Source organism: Carlito syrichta, unplaced genomic scaffold (assembly GCF_000164805.1).
Source record: "Carlito syrichta isolate Samal-C Ts95f unplaced genomic scaffold, Tarsius_syrichta-2.0.1 Scaffold308842, whole genome shotgun sequence".
Classification (NCBI taxonomy): Eukaryota; Metazoa; Chordata; class Mammalia; order Primates; family Tarsiidae; genus Carlito; species Carlito syrichta.
The window spans coordinates 739294-762246 of record NW_007252938.1 but is presented as its reverse complement, the minus strand read 5'-3'; the positions used below and the strand labels follow the sequence as shown (position 1 = coordinate 762246).

General features: G+C 33.8%; 1 protein-coding gene across 2 annotated transcripts in view; it reads left to right on the top strand.

The window, feature by feature from the left end:
* The window catches only part of INTS6 (integrator complex subunit 6), a 102160-nt gene that overhangs the window by 5843 nt on the left and 73364 nt on the right, over window positions 1-22953 (top strand). For both annotated transcript variants that reach the window (XM_021716575.1, XM_008066093.2), the window contains exon 2: window positions 16733-16822. In XM_021716575.1, coding sequence (XP_021572250.1) covers window positions 16733-16822 — 90 coding nt within the window. The remainder of the gene's footprint in view (window positions 1-16732; window positions 16823-22953) is intronic.

The window sequence follows — 22953 nt, the reverse complement described above, 5'->3', positions numbered from 1 at the left end:
TGACATGGAATTGCTATGTAACATTGGATACCTTACTACCCCTATGCCTCTGCTGCTGCGTATTCCAAATTGGCAGTAGTGAAGCCATTGTGCCTTATTATAGAATTGATGAGAGATTTAAATGAATGATATATTTAAAATATACCTTAAAGTTTTTGCTATGCTCAGTAGACAAAAAGCATACTTTTCCTCCAGTAGTTTACCTCTAGGTTTCTATTTTTTTAAAGCTTTAAATTAGTTATAAAAATCCAGGGTGTTTAAGTCTGATTTGATTCAAAGCATGCTTTGAAATCTATTGGTATACTGTTAACTATTTATTTTTTCCTTGGGCTTTGTATTTCATCCTAGAGAAGTAGATGTGTAAAAGAAAAGTAAATAATATAATGTGACCAAAGTTGTCTCAATGGCAGTTGATGAGCATGGGATGGTGTTTTAAAGAAATAAGTTAAATGAAAACATGGGATAAAGTACACAGATTTTTAAAAAAATGTTAAATGAAAACTGAATGTAAATAGCAGGTAAGTTCTTTTGCAAGAGTACTCACATGACAAAAGTACATGCTTTAGGATTCTTTGAAATAGGGAGCTCTTCCTGGTATGTTTAAGATGAGATTTACACAAGTTTGATTTGCAAGGAAGCTTTCAGGAACACATCTGGGTAAATCAGTGTATATTTTAACAAGATTTAGCTGAGCTCAAAGTAGCATAAAATGGAGATATGATTTATGTTCTACTGAGCATTAATTTAATGGTTGTAATTTAAATGAAAACTGTTTTAAGACTCATTTTATTTTCTTTTAAAACACTGGCTACAATATTTCAGAATTTTATTCTCAGAATTTCTGTTTTCTAAGTAATCAAAAAAAAAAAAATGGCCCGGTTATGTTCTTTCAAAAAAAGAAAAACAGTATCTTAAGATCATCATTGCATTCTTTTTTTTTTTTTGAGTTGGAGTCTCATTCTGTCGCCCAGACTGGGGTGCAGTGGCTGTTCCTGGCCACCGCAACCTCGACCTGCTGGGCTCCGGCGATCCTTCTACCTCAGCCTTCCAAGTAGCCAGAATTACAGGCATGCGCTACCATGCCCGGCTGATTTTTTGTTTTATTGTAGAGATGAGGTCTCACTGCCCAGGTGGGTCTCGAACCTGCGGGCTCAGGCAATCCACTCACCTTAGCCTCCCTAAGGCGTGAGATTACAGGCCATCATTGCATTCTTAATGAGAAATTGCGCAAAACCAATCTTAAGTGCAAAAGGCAAATAAAATAGGTTCTACTTCTCCTTTAAAGATAATTTTACTTTCTCTTCATATAAGAGAATGTCAATAATTATATATTAAACTATATATAACTGGAAATTAAAAGACCAGAAACAGATCTAATATTTGAATGAAAGAATTCAACTTACTTGAGTATTTTGAATTGTTTAAGGTCACTTGTGGACCAGAGTAACTAAAAGGATTGTTTGGCCATGCTCATGTCTTGGATTTCTTCAGTATTTTATATTTTGAGATGTCCCTTTTTTTCTTTTTTAAGAGGGAGGAGAGAGACGAGAGAGCAGAGAGATCTGAAATGTCTCTTAAAATTATTTTCAGCCCTTAAAACCTTCATACAAATTTATATGTATGATATATTTTTATTTGGTGGATTTCTTTTGTTTTTAATTAAGAGAAAAATTTGTAGATTCAGGGTCTTGCTATGTTACTCAGACTTGTCTCTTACTCCTGGGCCCGACTTTATTTTTGTTTGCTCTTATTATTAATCTGTACAATTTAAGCATGATTTCAAGACTACAAACAAAATATTAAAGTTTCATTTCCTTTTGGTTTGTCTTTATTTCCTGATTCTGTCTTCCATCCCCCAATATTTTTGTTGAGATATAGCTGAAACACACAATCCTAAGTGTGAAGCTTAGTGAATTTTTTTATGTATACATTCTTTTAAAAAAAGTTTAACTTGTGCGCATACTGAAATATTTTACATAAACTTTTCATTAGACTTTCATGTTTTATTTTTGATTATTGTTTTATAGGGCTTTAGAATGAAAGTGATCTTAGATGTTTGCTCCATCTTTCTCATTTTATAGGTGAAGAAAGTAAGGCCCAGAAAGGTTAGAATGCTTAATTTCTTCACATTTATGAAATATTCTAAAAGATTGTAATTAGTTATCGAGCAGTTATGCAGGTTTTATTAGTAATTTGTATATTATTTAATAATGTGTTTTATTTAAAGGTATAACCAGTAAATCTGAGTTACTTTTTATCTATAGTTTTATATATAGTTCTGTAATGCAGTATGAATTCTTTCAATCTATGTTTGAAAACTGGGCGTTTCATTTTGTCACTGTGTTACATTTAGCCTTTCTTGTAACACTATCTAAATACTCTTTGTTACAAAGTTAGCTTCATTGGATTCCTTCCTTCCTCTTGCTTGAAAAAAAGTAAAAGTATAAATGTAGAAGATAGTTTAAAGGATTTTATCATAATTATTTAAAAACCTAGATTCTAATATGAAGATACGTTTATAATGGCACTTTTGATTGTACTTTATAGTTTATTAAGTTTTGGTTATCTGGTTAGTTAATACGGAGTTATTAACCTTGTCATTTACTTAATGGATTTTTCCAGTGTAGTATGTGTCCCAGTATTAGGGTTACATTTGTAACCTTTTACCTGGATAGTTTTTTAGTTAGTTAACTACCATGTTTTCCTTTGACTTAAGGTAGTTTTGAAAATTTCTAAGCATTGCCTTAAGATTCAGAAAAATGTGACTGGATTGATTTATAAGGTCTCATTCCACTCATGACCTCACAAATCATATTACCTATTAGCCTCGGTTTCCCCACAAGACAAATTGGATGAAAAGACTTGCCTTGTAGGATTGTGATCAAGATTAAGTGATGAGAACAATTAATTATTATAATAATATATTATTGCTTGTGAGTTTCCTTTTATTTGAATTTTTAAAAATTGAAGTTATGAGTACATGAGATTTTTTTTAAAATCCTGCCTTTTTCAGAATAAGCAGTGTGGTGATTTGGAAAGAACTGCTTTATTAGAACTGGCTGTGCCTGGCTCTGCCACCCCCTGGCATGTGTTGTGTTGACAAGTTCCGTAGCCTCTTTGAGCATCAGGTCATCATCTACAAAATTGATGCAATACTAATCTTGAAAACTTTTGTGAGGATTATAAATAATATTTGTTAATCACCTAGCAAGGTGCCTGCCTGGTACTTGATAGGAGGATTATCATCCCCAGTATTATGGTAAACACTTAACAGGATAAAACCTTTGTAATCTGAAAATTTTGACAAAAACAGAATTAAGGTTTCTAATCTAATGTACAGTCATGCATTGCTTAACAAATGGGGATGTGTTCTGAGAACTACATCATTAGGTAATTCTGTTATGTGAACATCACAGAGTACACTTACACAAACCTAGATTGTATAGCCTACTGCACCCCTAGAATATATGGTGTAGTCCATTGCTCTTAGGCTACAGAACTGTACCGCCTCTGACTGTACTGAATACTGTAGGCAACTGTTAAGACAGTGGTAAGTATTTGTATATCTAAACATCTAAACATGAAAAGATACTGTAAAAATACGATATAAAAGATAAAAAATGGCACACCTGGATAGGGCACTTAATGTGAATGGAACTCGAAGGACTGAAAGTTGGTGAGTCAGAGCGAGCGGTGAATGAATGTGATGGCCTAGGACATTACATTAATGTGGGCTTTATAAACACTGTACACTTAGGTTGTACTAAATCTATAAAAAATATTTTTCTCCAATAATAAATTAGATGGCTATGCTTTTTTACATTATAAACTTAAATTTTTAAAAACTTTTTGATGCTTGTAGTAGCATTTAGCTTAAAATATAAACACATACAGCTGTACAAATTTTTAAAAATATTATCCTACACTTGATCTTAGCCAAAAAGGTGAGAAACGATTTTTATATTATTCTGTAAGCTTGTTTCTACTTTTTTTTTTTTTTTTTTGAGTTGGAGCCTCACTGTGTTGCCCAGACTGGAGTGCAGTGGCAAGCTCTTGGCCACCGCCGCCTCGACCTGCTGGGCTCTGGCGATTGTTCCGCCTCAGCCTTCCAAGTAGCTGGAACTACAGGTGTGCGCTAACATGCCCAGCTAATTTTTTGATTTATTGTAGAGATGAGATCTCGCCAAGTTGCCCAGGCGGGTCTTGAACCCACGGGCTCAGGCAGTTCACTCACTTCATCCTCCCAAAGCGTGGGATTACAGGCTAAGCCACCGAGCCCGGCTTGTTTCTACTTTTTAAAATTATATATTTATTTTTAACCTTTTAAATATTTTTTGTTAAAAACTGAAACACACACACATTAGTCTAGGCCTACAGAGGGTCATTCAGGATTGTTAAGATGTTACTAGGCAATAGGAATCAGAATTATTATTATTATATTATCCTATATATAGAATTATAATTCAGCTGCATTATAATTTTATGGTAGCAGTGTCATATAGGTGGTCCATTATTGACTGAAACATCTTTGTGTGACACATGATGCATAATGAAAAGCCAGAATTAGCTGTCCAGTGGTCCCAGCTAAAGTAAAATCTCTTGCCTTAGAGAACCTGATGGTTTTGGTTTTGAATTGCAACTCTAGATTGCTCTGAAAATACATTTCTCTTGGTGTTCCTTAAATCTTTTCCCCAAAATTTCAGTTTTTAAAAACAGTTGACTGGGCATGGTGTCTCAAGCCTGTAATCACTGTACTTTGGGAGGTGAGGGGATGGCCTGAGCCCATGGGTTCGAGAACAACCTGGACAACTTGGTGAGATCTCATCTTTACAATAAATAAATGAAAAACATTAGCCAGATGTGCTAACATGTGCTTGTGGTTCCAGCTACTTGTAAGGCTGAGGCAGAAGGATTGCCTGAACCCAGCAGGTTGATGCTGGGGTGGCTGTGAGTGTGCCACTGCACTCCAGCCTGGGCGAGGACTCCCAACTCAAACAACAACAAAAACGTTTATAATACTTTTTTTAAAAAAAAATTTTTTGATTTTCAAAGCAAGCAAGGTTTTAAGCTTTTTTGAGGAAAGTAGAGAGGAGTCCATTTCTAGAGCTTTGTAATTGTATATTTTAGAATTCAAGTTGGTGGTAGTTGGGATGGGGATGTAGGGGAAGATGTTCTTGTCTAGAAGAGATGTTAAGTGTAAAAAGTATGGTTCCTTTTATTTGTCATGTAGATTTATGTGGAGGAAAGAAAATAGGATAAGCCTAGGAGGAATTATTTTCATGAAATTTTTTTAGGGTTGTATGATTCAAAATTTGATTATTGGTATATTGAGAAAGATACTTGTATATGGAAAGTACCTTAACTTAAAAATGTTACAATTAAGAGGGTTAGTTATAACCAAAGGACAAATTTATGTCAGTTTAATGATGAGTACTATCAAATTTTATTCTAAACCGTACATACTATTGCCTGTTTTGTGTATGCCTCAGAAAAGTATGACATTTTGGCACTTTTCATTCATTACTTTTTTCTAAATGTGGGGCTCGTGGTGAAAGTTCTTGGAAGGATTATACCATCCAAAAGATTTTATTGCGGACAGGAAATCAGTTCTGAGTATATGAGGAAAAGCAGTTGTGGTATTAATTAACTATTAGGTGATGTAATAATAAATAAGTATGAAATGACATGATTAATACTGGTGTGTTAAACTTTCCACTAAAGCTAGTGAACGTTGTTAGGTATTATGAAATAGCATCAAAGTCTTGTGGTTATTCTGGAATTTCAACACTGGAAACATTGAAATGGAATTATTCTGAAAGAATTGAAAACAATTGATTATTTTAAATAAGGAATTGAAGATGATTATCCAGGACTTTGTGAAAGTTTAGGCTACAAACAACAGCAGGTGATGTTGCAAAAGGTACAGTACTTTTGGATGATCAGGAATTAACAAAATGATGCCTTGGTGGCCTCTGGTAATTCCTGGATTGTGATAGTTCTTAATCATTTATGTAATTTGAAATGTAACAATGAATGTAAAATTCTTGAATTTTAGTTCTGCAATCCCATTTATCAAACTAGTAAGTCAGAAATAAAAACCAAGACACTGCATCCAGAATATTGGGCCCATATGAGGAAGTAAAGTAAAAGGTATTTATTCCAAAATTTATTGTTAACCCAAAATGGGTAATGTCTGATCCCAGAGAGATTATATTGAACGTAAATCCTAATGTAACAAAGGGTTATCTTGCCATGTTCTTAGAATTTCCATTTTAATGAGCTATAGTAACATTCTAAGACATGTAGCAATCTGTGCAGTCGTTCATATGTGACATCTGCTTCATGAGGCACATTTCTAAGGTAAAACCATTGGTGGGTTTCTTTGTAGTTTGGGAGGCTTATAAACAATTTTTTAAAAGGGTATGTCCAAATATTATGTTTCCCAAAAATGTCAATTTTGAAAATTTTAAATCTATAAACACTTGTGAAGGTATTTTAGCATAAGCATCAATAAATGTTTGAATTCAAATCTACAAGAATGAATTCCTAGAAACTTTTATTCAAGTACATATACTTACATAATGGATTTAGAGAAATTTAAGTATTTCCTGCTAAAAAACTTAGTGAAATTGGGTTAGTACCAATTTCTTCCTCAAAATATTAAAAATCTACATTTTTAAAAACAAAACAGGGCCCCTTAAAACTAATTTCACATTATGTCTTATCCAATTAAATTATTTTCAGGTTGGCTTTCAGCCATAGCATATGGGAAACAATGTACTGTCAGAGTTTTTCCAAGTGCTTATCATAATTTTTTTTCCTTTTTAAAATTTAATGCCTTATTGCTAAGTTTTCTGGTCTGAAACATTTATTAGGCAGTTGCTCTTCATTTTCAATTGTAGTCCTTTAAGCTATTTGTATAGAAGACTGTCATAGAATTCTGCCTTTTTTGTAGGACATTGTTGTGTGTGGGAATTGATTGTTTTGAGAGTATATTTGCAGCATGGATGTTTAGAAAGTAACCAGAATGGTTCTTTCTCTGCTTCTTTATCTTACATTCAAGGTCTGCTTGTCATAGTGTTTACAATTGAGTTCAGTGTTGAGTTCAAGTTGGGGTTTAGACTTTTGCAAAGTTAATATCTGTAGATTTTTTGGTAATCAACAACCCAAGGAGATGATTGCTCTTGAGAGAATAGGCAGATTTTTTTTTAGTTAAAATTAAATTGTACCATTATTACTCTATGACTTCATTCACCTGTCTTTGAAAATATGTTTACATCTTGACTTTTTTTAAAACTTAAAAAAACTTATAACATGTTTATTATTATATACTTTGCTGGAATAATTTTTCCCCAAGTTAATATTACCCAGTTCATTTCATAAATGAGTATATTAGGTTTTTTATTCAGAATGCTACTATAAGTAAAATTCTATTTATATATCTGATACCCTCATTAACTCTATGCCAGCATAAAGGTGATTTGCCTGGTGCTACTTTTTAGCTATTTCCCAAACCAGTTTATTTGTTAGAGTGATCATAGTCAAACTTCAGACTCTAGCTCAAACGTAAAACTCAAATTCTGCCAAATTACTAAACTTAACATTTTAGATATATTGAATTTATATTACTGTCTTTTGAGTTATGCTTAGGTCTATCAGTTATTGAGTTTGCTTAATATTTTTTTTAAAAAGTCCTTCTTGAGTAATTCTTGAATTCTTATTTCAACTATTACTATTTATTACATTATTACTATTAGGTCTCTTATTTAATCAAATTCTAGGATGGTTCTTTAGTCATTATATTAAATATGTGGAATCCCCCCTACTTTTGCTAGTCTTATTATTTTACCTGTCCTTAATGCTATAATATTTTTTAACATAAGTGATTTTATGGTTGAATAAAGGAATTGTATTGGCATACAATTGTGTAATGGAATTGCTTGAAACTAAAAATATATCTTTTTTATTTTTTGTTTTTATGTATTTTAAAGATGTGGGGTACAAAAATATCTTTTAATGTGAAATTTTAACATGTTTTTTCTATAGTTATAGATCTTAATGTATTCTAACTTACTAGATTTTTATACACTAGCAGGTTTTTTAAAAGTTTTATTTTGGGATAATAAGCATATTTTAGTTTTGGAGAGTATTTGTTTTGAATATGTAATACATGCACATGGTTGAAAAAGTTGAAGTGTTATGAAAAGTTATGTAGTTGCTCACTTCCATTCTACAGAGGCAACCATGGTTAAACAATTTCTAATATATCCTTCAGAGATCTTTTGTATATAGTCAAAGGTATTATTTTAAAAGCACTAATTTCTTAAGATGAGTATTTTAGAGTTTTGACATTAAAAGATTCATTTATGCCACACCACTTGAGATTTTTAACAATAAAAGTAATAATCTTGCTGAAATCTGAAACAACAACAACAAAAAACCCTTGTAATTCTGGCCTTGGATTATTGCTTTAGATGTAAGCCTGTCAGGCCTTTATTGACTTTAAATAATTGTATTTTGTTTGGAATGTGCAATTACCATTACCATTGTCTATTCACTCCTGTAATTTAGTGAACCTCTCTGTCCTTTAAAAAAAGTTGACAATATTAATGGCAATGAATTATTGAATTGATAAATATAATTAACACCAAAACTATGATTTCATAGATCGGATTGATTGCTATAGCTTGAGGCTAAAAAGAGGGAAGTGATATAAAGAAAAAGTAATAGTTTTAGTTCAGGTAATAAGCAGACATCGAAAAAATTCTGGTTGTGGTATGCATGTTTCAGGTTTAAACACTACTGATCTAATGAATGTTATTTATTCTAGTTGACTTGGTTTGGAAAGTATTATAACAGTTTAATTATTTTCAGTATATCATGACTAATAAGTTCTGGATGTGAATTGCACCCTAAGATGCAATTTTAGAAATTAGCTTAAAGGAGAAGAATATTATGTTTATATTAATGTTTCTATATTTTATTATTTCTTTATTTTTTGAGACAGTCTCTGTTGCCCAAGCTTGAGTATAGTGGCACGATCGCCGCTCACTGTGGTCTGGAACTTCTGGGCTCAAGTGATCTTCCCCCTTCAGCCTCCCGAGGACCTGGGACTATAGGCATGTACCACCATACCTGTCTAATTTTTTTCTATTTTTTGTATAGACAAGGTCTCACTTTGCTCCCCAGGCTGGTCTCCAACTCCTGGCCTCCAAGCAGTCCTCCCACTCAGCCTCCTGGAGTGCTGAGATTGCAGGTGTGAGCCACCATGCCCAGCTGATGTTTTTATATTTTTTAGATTCTGAATTTTGACAGATATGTATAGCCAAGAATTAGAAACATTTTCTGAATATGAGATGGTTTCTCATATTTTAGAGGAAAATATATTGTTGCCTCTTTTATCTATAGTAATAGAGGAAAGAAAGTAATAGGATAGGTAATACAGGCTTCATTTTCCTCGTATTTTTACTATCTATTCTACAAAGATGTAAGTAGGAGGAACTTAGAGATCGTCATCTAGTCTATCAATTTAACCATTGCAGAAGGGGTGTGTGTGTGTGTGTGTGTGTGTGTGTGTGTGTGTGTGTGTGTGTGTGTGTGTCTGTCTGTCTCAGAGTCTAGCCCTGTTGCCAGGGGTGTGTGTGTGTGTGTGTCTGTCTCAGAGTCTAGCCCTGTTGCCCAGGCTGGAGTGCAGTTGCAGAATCATGGCTACTGCAGCCTCGACCTTCTGGGCTCAGGTGATCCTTCTGCCTCAGCCTTCCAAGTAGCTGGAGTTACAGGCATGTGCCGCTATGGTGGGTTAGTTTTTTAACTTATTGTAGAGATGAGGTATCACCATGTTACCCAGGCTGATCTCGAACCCCTGGACTTAGATAATCCTCTCTCCCCTGACCTTCCAAAATGCTGGGGTTACAGGTGTGAGTCACCACACCTGGCCTCATTATAGAAGTTTTGACAATAATATTAAGAAATACTTGTCCAGTATAAGCATGAGAACCTTTAGTGATACAGTACTTCTCTCTCAAGGTAGCCTTCATGTTTAACATTTTTTCTTGTTGCTATTGTTTACTTGAAAAAGAAGCTTTAGATTGAAAAAAAGCATAAGCTATTTCTAGAAGTTTTTAATAAATTTTCTTGCTTGGTGATAAGCTATGGCCTAGGAATATACACCTTAACATCTCATTTGTTGAATTCTGTTGGCCAACATGTTCCTGGCATATAGTGAAGCAACTATACTGTGTAATAGGTGTGGGTTAACTTAGGATGTTATCATAGGAATGCCAGAGGGCTAACTCTTGGTGCTGCACATTTTCTCTTTAATTTCTATTAAACTGTGGGAAAACTCTAGCACAGGCAGGCACTTTACTATCTTTTATGGGATTGTTCAAAGGACTTGCACATATGGTGAAAGTGTGGTGACAGTGGAAGAAAACTTGGGCCCTTTGGTCCTGTAGCAAAGGTAGCACTACAATTTTTATTCAATGTGCAGGGATACCTTTCTTTTGCTTCGGAAGATGAGTTAAGGTCTCTGTGGTCCTCCGCTGCTATATTTTCAGTTTCTTGGGTCAAATTAAATCTGTTCCTGGGATCCAAATTAGTTTATATTTGGGGGAAATTACTTGGATGCTGCATTTTCAAAGCAGTTTTCCTTTCAAAATAACCATTTTCAAAAACATTTTCTTTGCAAAAATAAAAATAGGTTCTGGCGGATAATATAAGTTTACCTTAAATATATTATTTAACTTTTCTTATTATTGAGATTTTATGCTTTAATTGAGTTGTTTAACACCATACTAATTGTTGAGAAAACTGTAATAGGAAATTTTAAATGAAGTGAAAGTTTTTACTTTATAATATCTTGTGGCAAAACTCTTACTTGAGGCTTTGACCAATATTAAAATCAAGGTTTTTTTGAGTAATAAAACAATTCCCATTAGTGAATAGCTGTAGAAGTAGAACATTATACTTTGCATTATATATTCTAGTGATATGTCTGTATTTCTTTTTGCAAGAACCACTGCTCTGAGATTAAAACGTGTGAATTTGTTCTGATGGCAAAAGTAAACTTTTAGTCCCTCTGCTGGCTGCCTTTGTCATAGCAGAGCTTACTTTTTAAAAATATCTCATTATAATTATGATTAAAGCTATTTATAACTTTATGGCCAAAGTGGATATTGAGGGAAATTGTAATGACTGTCTACAAATTGAGTGATTTAAAAACATTTATTAAGACTAGAAATGTAAAATAATTGATCTTAAATTTAAGAATTTGAGAAGTATTAAATGGCATAGCCTTGGCACCACATAGGAGCTAACATATTGCAGTAATTAAATCATTAACCCTACTTTAGACTTTGGAAATATTAAAATTTTAAATAATTTTTTGCAAAATATGAAAAAAGCCTTAATATTAGCAGGTAACTATAGCTGTGTCTTAATTTACTGGGTAAGCAATAATATTGAGAGAGAAAAATGCCAATTATTTATGCAGATGTCAAGAATACATATACTGTAAAAGGCAGGAGAGGAACAGTGTGAAACAGTATATACGAAAACTATCTTGGAGCAACATGTTTACTTTCTGCTAGTGATTTAGAAATTCATGCTTAAATAAATTTGTGAATTTCAAACACTTATATAATAGATAATAAGGATACTTTTTTCCTGAAGAAATAAAATACTTCCTTTTGTGTATCAGTTATATTGACTTAGTCTTTATTATTCCAATTTGTATATTAACTATTACTTTTTTAGTGTGTTATTAACTAAATTAAATTCTTTTATCTTAGAGGGGAAGGGATCTTAGGCTTGATTGGTGCAATGAAATTGATAGTATTTTTATTTTTCTGTGTTTGATTTTTATGTAATTTTTCAAAAAATTTAAAGATACTAAAGAACTTTTTATACTTTATGCTCCTCTTTATACTGTTTTAAATTTGATTGAAGTTATACAGTTTTTAAAAGTAAATGTTGCTGTTTATTGTATTTTGTTTCACTGTATTTGTGCTGGGTGAGGGTGTGTTGATTTATTTGTTGAATTGATGGGTAAAAAGTCACAGAACAGGAAGCCACCAAGTAAGGGAATAGTCCTACTGTGGTTATACTGCAGATAGTATTTACACATATATATGTGTACACACATACACACACATATTTTTTTGAGTTGAAACTCACTCTGTCACCCAGCTTGGAGTGCAGTGGCATGATCATGGCTCACTGCAGCCTTCACACAACTGGGCTCAAGCAATCCTCCCCCCTCAGCCTCTTGAATAGTTGGGACTACAGATGTGTGTCACCACACCTTGGCTGATTTAAAAAAATTTTTTTGTAGAGACAAGGTCTTGCCATGTTGCTTAGGCTGGTCTTGAACTCCTGGGCTCAAGCAGTTCTGCCTCGACCTCCTAAAGTGCTGGGATTAAGGCGTGAGCCATAGCGCCTGACTGTGTAGAATCTTAAAAACAAAACAAAACAACCTGATTCTAACAGGTTAACGTTTGTTGTTAGGTAAATATGGCACAATCCAGCTTGGTATGGAATTGTCTAAGAAATTTTGGCCACTATCTGTAGGACATTCAGATGCTACAAGAAAGACCATGTGATTTTTAGCATTAGAGCATCTTATTAGAATTCTGGCTTTGCTAATTACCAACTAGGCTGCTTTGAGTTATATCATTTAATCTCTCTGAATATTTTACTTCACCAAGTTTTTTTTGTGGCCAAATGAGATAATATAAATGTTTTATTATTGTTTATTATTTTGGGTTTTTTTTTAGTTGGAGTCTCACTCTGTCACCCAGGCTGGAGAGCAGGGGCATGCTCCTGGCCACCACGGCCTCGGCTTGCTGGGCTCAGGAGATCCTTCTGCCTCAGCCTTCCAAGTAGCTGAAACTACAGGCATATGCCACCACACCAGCTAATTTTTTGATTTATCGTAGAGATGAGGTCTCGCCAAGTTGCCCGGGCTGGTCTTGAACCCTTGAGCTCTGACAATCCTCTCACCTTGGCCTCCCAAAGTGCTAGGATTATAGGCATGAGCCACTGTGCCTGGCCTGCTTTATTATTATTAAAAGCCACGTTACAGTATTTTCAGGCATAGCTTCTGTGGAGACTGTTGTGTATTCTAACACACTAGGGAAGTTTCAACTAAAAGCTTTGTTTTGTTATCTAAGAAAATAGCTTTGATTGTGTTTAAGTTTAGCTTAAATGTAGTAACTCAGGCTTTCTGTTAATTTTTAATATATTTTAAATTTAGTAATGTAAATTTAATTAATTTTTCAGACATCATGGGCCTTAAAAAATATTTTTAGATAATCATGGACTCAAAAAAATATTTTTAGACATCATGGACCCTAAAAAATATTTATGAGTTTTTGGGTGGACATCATCTGTAAGGCTCCGATAACACAGTAGGTTGTTGTTCCTTAATTACAGATAATGACTAAGTCTCTGGCCTCTGAAAGATTCTCTTCATTGTACTTATACAAGAATATTCATGCATGGGTGTCAGACTTTTGGCCAGAAAATCTGACTTTGGCTTATGTTAAAATGTGCTTGTCTGATAACTACTTTACCAATAATTTTTTTTATAATCCTCTGACTCAACAAAGTAAATAAACATATTTTATCACCATTTAAAAAAAAAATTTAGAAGTGATCCAGAAGAGCCTACCACAAGTACTTGATCTATATTGTGGTAGCTTTTAGAACTTTGCTGTTTTTGAAAGGCAACAAGTCAATAAAAGTAATTTTAGTTTAAGGATAGAAGCAAGGTACAGTAGTTTTGAAGATATTATGTCATCTTGGTTTTCTTTATCTCCCTTTGCCAGTTTATGAGCTCACATGCTATTAGTAGAGACCAAGACGGAGGAGAGTTATTGTTATATGTACATATATTTATTATGTATGAGAGTAGAGATTATGTGTCATGCACTTAACACTATGACCAATATACAGTAGCCATTTAATAAATGTTTGAATGACTAACATGAATGAGTAGATAGTGGATGATTAGACAGATAGGAGGGAGGCAGTGCTCCTTTTTGTACCCTGATAACCCAGCAGATTCATAAATTGTATGTTGATTTTGGGCAGTACTCATTTATTTTACCTCATTTGTTGAGGTAAAGGTAACACATATGTACACTTTTTGAAACTTGTTGAAGTTTGAAAAATTCTAAATAGTTCTGTGAAGTTGGACAGTTTTATCTTAAGCAATAATCAGTGAACCAATGAATATTTAAGTGCTCAAATACTTTGTGCTCATTATTTGCTTAGTGATGTGGAAGAAGTATGACATGTTCCTTGCCTTCAGGGTATTCAAACACAAAAATATCAAACAATACAAGATGGTATATTTTTTGAAACATTGTAGTAAAAGACACATAACAAAATTTACCATATTAACCATTTTTAAGTACATAGTTCAGCAGTGTTAAGTATATTCACATTGTAGTGCAGGATTGCATATAAACTCATATTTAAATTAAAAGTTATTTCAAAAGGAGAGAGGATAAATGCTATAGGGAAGTTGTATTCAAAATATGTTCCATGAAACCTCTCAATCTAATATTTGAAGAAACATGTTTTTATCTTACTTATTTAATTAAAGTATGAAAACTACCACTATTCTGGGGAGGGTTGATTATTGAAGGCCAGAGTGATCAGGGAAGGCTTCATGGAAGAATAAACTTAAACTGCGCCTTTAAAGAATGAGTAGGAGCCGGGCTCGGTGGCTCAGCCTGTAATCCCGCGCCTTTGGGAGGCTGAGGTGAGTGGATTGCCTGAGCCCGCGGGTTCGAGACCCGCCTGGGCAGCGAGACCTCATCTCTACAATAAATCAAAAATCAGCTGGGCGTGGTAGCGCACTTCTGAAGTTCCGGCTACTTGGAAGGCTGAGACGGAAGGATCACCGGAGCCCAGCAGGTCGAGGCTGTGGTGGCCGGGAGCAGCCACTGCACTCCAGTCTGGATGACAGAGTGAGACTCCAACTCAAAAACAAACAAACAAAAAAAGAATGAGTAGGAATTGGATAGGTTGTGAGCAAGGGAAAGGAAAAGCAAACAGTCAAAGTTAAGAGGTGGAAATGAACATTGAGACAAACTGTATTATTACAATTTATTGTTCATTTTGTGGGTAAGTGGCATGAGAGGCAATATAATGTAATGCTTCCCAAAATGAGTTTCATTTAACACAAATGTAACAGAGGAGGAAGGAAGGGTAAATTAATTCAAGTTTTCTTTCTGTAAGATTCCTGTGATAATTTAATGCTGCGGTACATTCAAAGTATTCTAGAGGTTATATCCAGCATATTTTAAGTTTATTTAACCAGAGAAAGCTTTCTCTTTCTGGAGCCGCTTTTTTCTTGGGCACCAATTAGAAAAGTACACATGCCACTTAAAAGTTGTATGGCTCGACAAGAAATTTAATCTATCAGATCTCTCCTCCCACTTTATGATAATAAGGCTATAATCACATAAATACTGTGACTGTAAATTCATTCAACAAATATTGAGTATATGCTGGGAATTGAGAGTTATATGAATGTAAGGGAAAGGTTAGAGAACTATAGAATATTACATGCGTATAACCCTTAATACTTTCTTGTTATTCTAAGTATGGTCTGTGGATATTAGTGTCTCCTAGCTTGCAGTCTTGTTGGAAATGCAGAATTATAGTCTCCATCCCAGAATTACTAAATCAGAAACTGCATTTATTTCAAGATCTCCAAGTGATTCACAAGCACATTAAAATTCGCCGTATACTGTTCTATATTATATCCATCAAAACTGTATTCAGTTCTTGCTACTGTTAGAAGCAGAGAATTTGCTACTTTGATTTCAAGTGGAAGGTTTATCTTGAAACTTCTACCCTTTGTCTTAGTTTTGTATTAAAGAATTATACCGGATGCATAATATTTCAAGTGAGTTATTTATGTGTAATATACAAACACATGTTTGTCTTGGTCCTTTACCAAATGTGTCACCTAGAACCGATCATAGTAATCATAGAGTAGGCTTGCCAGAGATGTGAATGGAAGCTCTTGAAGTTATTTTACCTTCTATATAGAGCATTTGAGAGCCTATGCCACTGTTCCATTGCCTCTGCTACCATTTGTGTTTTGTACTCTTTTCTCTAAGCATTTTCTTTTGATAGCCTTCCTTTAACTTCTCATCTTGTACTATTGCTAATTTGTACTAAGCTCAGAGTAGCCCTAGTATTTCCATGGAACCTAGCTAGTTCTTAAAATTCTTTAGATCATATACCTGCCATTTGTAGACATTTTGATTACATGCCTAGATGATGATAATGTTCATGTATTCTCTTGCCTTCCTCTTTAAGAAAGTTCTCAGGAAATGCTGTCTTTCCTATTGTAATTTGTAGTATCTAAAAAAGTCAAATAATTAGGATGGAATTACTAGTGGCCCTCTTAAGAAATTAAAAATCTTTTAGTTACATAAATATAAATACTGTAAAAATTAAAGCAATAAAAAATGTAAAAAGAAGTGAAAATCCATCTTTTTCTCTGCTTAATTTTACTTCAGTGTTAACCACTGTTTAGCTTATGTGGCCTTCTAAATCTTTTAAAAATGTACAAACCAGTATATACTACATGTGAAATTTATTAACAAGAAAGAGGAGTTGTATATAGTTTGTTCTGAGAATTAATTTTTTACTCAACAAAATTAAGCCAAAGTATAAACCTTAACATGATCAATGTGTTTTATCATTTTAGGGAAGAAACCCTTTTTTCTTGGAGCCAGCAATAATTATTACAATTACTGATGGGAGCAAGTTGACTACCACCAGTGGAGTCCAGGATGAGGTAAGTTGTGCTTATATCACATGGATTGTGCAAATGCAGTTGAAAAATCTTTATTTGTATATGCCCTGTAGGATACTGAACACCTTTAATAGGTATTCTTTTTGATTCAATGCAGTCTAGAGTCATCTGTCTCCTAGGGTTCATCTTTGTTGTTTGTAGCAGTGGTTTCCATATTTTCTTGAGTAGGAATCCCTTATGTGAAAAACTTTTGAGCTTACCTCAACTCCAATTATATATGGTTTATGGGTTTATGTGAGGGTGTCAGGTTTAATTCCTATCTTAAGTATTAGTAAAATGAATTCTTTAGGTTTGAAAAAAAAGGAAACAGCATTCTAATAATTTCTTCCCATATTTCAGTGAATTTGTCATTTGCACTCCATTGTGGAGACCTCTAGGTTAGAGTACAGCAAAACCAAGAAGAGGTTAAGACTAGAAAAAGTGAAGAGTTTTGGACATTTTCATCTCCTCTAATCAAATATAGTATAAAAAAAGGTATAGCTAGCTTTACCTATTCTCTACCAAAATGCATTATTCAGAGCTGTTGTGTGTGGTGTAGTAGAGCAAATATGATAGTATTTTTTTTTAAACTTTGAGGTGTTCTTACTGTAGTATTTAAACTAGGCTTGAATATTTGTTTTTTTAACATTTTGATAGAAAGGTGGTTTTTTAGACTACTACCCATACTCTGTATTTGCTTTAGAATCTTAATTTTAATTTCTATGATATTTATAAGGGTTTGATTAAATAGGAAAAGTATAGATTTTAAGTTCAGTAACTTTTAGAATTACTTTTGTTTGTGTGATGTTGTGGAATATAATTTGGACATAGAGCCAGCACGTGTGGGTTCTAATCTTGGTTCCTCTACTTTCTAGCGTTGAACTTTATACCAGTGACTTGTCTTCCCTAAACTGCTGTCCTTATCCATGAAATAAAGAGAATTACACTTGCCTTATATCATAGGGTTACTAGAAGTCTGAAATGAAATAATGTATATGAAAGTACTTGGTAGACTGTAAAGAAAACTACGTAGCATTGTTCCATCATGAAGCATTGGAACCACTAAAGAATTGTGATTCCCTCATCTTGATTTGGGGGAAGAGAGCTATAATTGTTTTGTTTGAGCAGTTGATATTAAGGAGAAGTTAGTATATAATTCATAGAGATCAAGCTGGAAAATTTAGGTAGGTTATAATCCATAATTAAATAAGCTATAATCTATGGAAAATTAGTAGCTTTAGAATGCCCTGTAGCTGAACTTGATGGGTTTTTGGGCTTAGACTTAGTTGGCATGTATAGCCAATTATAGACACGCTACCATCAGGAACAGGTAGACATCCACTAAATACATAAACAAGCAATAGAGACGCCACTTTAAATTGAAGCTATCAAACTTACTTTTCTCTTTATAGGACCCATAATAATTAACATGTTCATTCAACTTTATATAATTAGAAGTCTTTTGATTGATTGTTTTTATCCTTAATGATTTTGGTTGAAAAGTAACTTCTATCTTCTGTTTTGAAATATTCCTACATGTGAGATTATCCAGTCAAGGTACTCTGTCTGCTGCCTTTGTAGAAATGCCCTTTGGAGTACAATATATTTTGCTCCCATATATCTGGATTTGTTTTGTTCGTACAATTTGTTTTGTGGGGACCTCTATGGCTTAAAAAAAATCTTGAAATATGCCTATTGGAATTGTTCACCTTTCCTCCAGGTCTTTCTTTGGGAGGGATTTTGGAGAAATAGGGCTATGTGTCTACAATAATATGAAACTACCTTTCTACTACGGTTGGGAGGATTTTCCTGTGGGCAGTGATCCTATCTTTTAATTCTCTTTTATATTCTACAGTATTAAACATAGTGCTGACAATATTGATTATAGACATTGTTTTATTGAATCTAGTAGACATTAAGTTCAAAATTTATTACTGTTGTTACTTTTCTAAGGTAGATGGTTCATTTGTTTTAAGGAAGAGGTTTATTTTGAAGTTGGAACATAAGCCTGTGAGTTGTTTCAGTATTCAAGTTTAGGAATGTTTTTGATCCCCTGCATGTTTTCTTCTTAATGTCCTAACAAGACTCATTGGTGGGGGAGAAAATGTACCTCAGATTAATTTTTACTAAAATGTGAAATATTGTAAAATATTCTAGTTTGAATAATTAAATTGTGACTTATTTTAAGGAGCTTTTCAATTCATATAAAAGCATAAAGATGCTTTTTGTGTCATTCTTGTGTGTATGTGTATGTTTGCATGCATGCTAGATATCATCTATATTGTAGTTTCTACTAGGGAATAACAAAAACGGTTTTTGCCTTTATGTCTCTGTCTTCTAACTTTTGCCTTTAACAAAACTTGATTCTTTTTTGGATTTATTGAATGTGAATGTGCATTAATGTCCACATTAGGGATATGTGTATATAATTCTTGGTTAGCTGTGGCTGCTATTGATGTGACCTGTTACTGTTTATGGAGTTGTGTGTTCCATCTATACGATATCCTTTGCTTAAGAGTCATGTCTTCTAACATGGTTTATTATATCTGTTCTGCTAGTGCTGTTTTTCAGGAGTAAGAGTTCTTACTGCTTTAAAATCATCCTTATAGCATATGAGGAAATAGAGAATTTATTTAGTCTTTTATTTTACAAATGAAGAAATTGAGATCCAGGGAGACAAGGTGATTTACTTAGGTTATAGCATTTGTTATTGCCAAAATCTACATTAGAATTCATCAAAATTCCAAAGACAGCTCAGCCCCTACAGACCAGTAGTCTCCCTGATATACTGCTGCCTTTTCATTTGATTCTTTTTTTGTGCATCCTTACAATTTACCTTCTACTTCCTTGATTTCTTGTTTGTCTACTTCAGCTTTCTATGTAGGTGTCATGTATGTATTTTGTTTTTATTCATTCAGTGTTTTTATGAATGATTGTTACGACCAGAGCATTTCTAGGCGATGAAGATAACAAGGATGAACAGGACGAATTTTTGATTCTTAAGTTCACAGTCTTATAGGGGAGATCATCTTTTAATTTTTTAAGTAAAGATTCTGCCCCCTTTAGTGATCACCTATACAATGGCTTTATTAGTGCTATAATAGAGATACATATTAAGTGTGTGGGAATACTAAAGAGGGGGGGGTTAATGTCTGCTTTGTGCGTGTATCAAATCTTGTGTAATGTAAATTTTTATCCTTTCACTTTTGGATGACTAACTTCAAGGATCTTATGGATGATTTGATGTAGGGTGTTGCTCATAGCTTATACTTGTGAAATTTATGGAGATGTCCAGTGTAAAGTTGTTTTGAGGCTAGAAAATATAGTTAATGGAAAAATCTGGTGACATATTGTTTCCTGACCTGGCTCAGTACATACAGGCCAAAATGACCCAGTTTCTTATAACTTACTTGTCGAAAGAATAGAAATACCCTGTCCTCTCTTACAGCTCATCACTCAGCAATGTGTTATAAGTTAGGAGAGAAGAGTTACAGTTATGTGAAAATCTTGAGCTGTATATGATCTTTTCATGGTAATTTGTAACCTTTATTATCTTCTTGGGTCTCATTTAATAAAAGTCTAGGCCACTGTTTGAGGTGTCCTTATAGTGTAGCATTTTTGGACAGTTGTGTACAGGACTTTGGAGGACTGCTTGGACTGTATATTTTTTGCCTTTTTTTTTTTAATGGAGCTGTTTGATAAAACTGGTTGTTGCAATATTTTCACTATGGGGAGTCAGTTAGATTTGGCTTTGGATTCTGACACACAAGAAAACTATATTGCTTACCTCCAAAGTAGTTATCTTTGATGTTGATAAACACCTGTGGCCAAATATTCATAGTGCTGTTTGTCATGTTATACTACTGATGTATCAAATATTTTGGTAGGATCAACAAATCAGTTACTGAAAATTTTTATTTTTATTTTCTGTGAAGATCTTCCTAGTACTACTATGCAGTGGAAAACTATTCTATATTATGATTTCAGGAACACGTGGCTAACTAAATAAAGGAGTTAATTCTGCTAGTAACTTATTAGTGATGAATGACATTCCAAGATAGTGTAGCAGTTATTTTTCTCTTCCTTGAAAATACTGAGAGTAGTATTATTTTTCAGTTCTTCTGGATCTGTTACAATTGCTGTGGAGGTTTACATCTGAGAGAGGATGTTTGCAGTCAAAATAATCTGTTGGCTTTTGATGTTAAGAGTTTTTCTCTCTTACTAGCTGTCCCAGCTTTTTAAGACAACTAGGACAACTGCTTTTATAACTCATTGTGTTTATAGAAAGGAATGAGTAATCAAAGGCTATAGATTTCGTTTTATAATCCAACTTGTCAACTCTCAAAAATGGTGCAAAAGTCTATTAGTCTTTGAGATAAAAATCATTTTAGATAGTTTGGTTTTACCTTAACTGGCAAAGTTTTGTAATTATAACTTGCATTTAATGCTTAAAATACAGTCCAGAATTTTTTGAAATTTCTAGTAACTGAAATGATTTAGAAACCACAACTCCCTCCCCTACCTCTGATAAAATGTTTTTATTCACTGCAGTTGCTGAAGATATGTGACTTTTAACACTGTTAAAAGTTTGATTTAATTGTGTAGGAAAAAACTTTTAAACCATATTTAAAATAATTGGGAGGAATGCTCTTTTTTAAAAAGACGTAAGGAATTTTGAAGGATACCACAGTGGTATGGTAGAAAATGTCAAACGTTCTGTGTGTAGATGTTTTTCTGAGTTTTCATGTTTATCCTGTAGCAACTTCTTCATGTTGATATTTCTAGGGACTCAGTAAAGGTTAGCTCTTGACTTATTGATTTATGATTAGAATGTTTTAAACATATGAGGGGGGATCCCCCCAAAACCCAGAACTTATTTATTAAAAATATCGTATATTTATTCTTGCATGTTTAACCTTCAGTTACCTTCTAAGTACTCTCCATCTGATGCAGTACATCTATTATCCTGTCGCTTTTTCCACTGCTCAACAGTTTTTGAACTCCAGTTTTGATACCTTTTGGTTCTTCTGCCGCTTTTTGTTTCACTACTTTTCCACACCAGCAAGACATTTCCCTTTGAGGACTTTTCCTTCAGGGGAAAAGTCGCTTGGTGCGAGATTGGGTGTATAGGGAGGGTGTGGATGGAGGGATGTCATGCTTTTTTTGGGTAAAACTGTGGAACACTCAACATAGTGTAGGCTGGTGTGTTGTCATGGTGGAAGAACCAGTTACCTGTTTGCCATAACTTGGGTTGTTTCTTCCATAAATCATGATGTAACCTCAGAACTTCCAGATAGAAACTTTGGTTGACTGATCTAGAGGAACAAATTCCGAGTGTACTACAAAGGGCCTACCCTCCAAAAAGATATTTCCAGTTTTTTTGTGGTCTCTCCTCATATGTATAATGCCTCTGTGTGTATTAGTCCCTGGCCATTCAACTTTCCAAGAACATTTAATAAGAATTTGTTGAATGCAGATCGTTTGCATTTTCTTCCTTTACCCATTTATTGGCCTTGCTCTCCCAAGTCCTGGGTTTATTACTGCTGGTATGTTATAAAAATGTGTACGTCTACAGTTATTAGTATATAAAAATATGTAATATAATAAAATGCATAATTTAAACACGTTGATGAAATATTTCAATTTAGTATCTTTACTGAATTTTAAGCAATTCACATTTGTAATACTCCTATTGAATATACCTTTTTTCAAGATTATATGGGAAGAAAAACTCAGGGAATATTTGTAGACAGACAACAATAATATAAAAATAAATGTTGCCTTATCATTCTAATGAAGCTGTATGGCTACAGTAATAAACCTATCATCTAGAATTCTATGGTAAAGCACGTCAAAATAACTTTTATTCAGAGGGTGAAGTAATTTTCTCCCTATGTTTATTAGCCTGTTAGAACAAACAAGCAAGAGATTCTATACATGTAAGGAGAATCTTAGAGATGTTTCTATTACTGTCCAATTCTAGTTCTTCCATAGATAAACTACTGTGATATTCAGAACAGTAGCTTTGAGCAATTGCATTAAAATCAGCTTGGTTAGCCGGGCTCGGTGGCTCAGCCAGTAATCCCGTGCCTTTGGGAGGCTGAGGTGAGTGGATTGCCTGAGTCCGCGGGTTC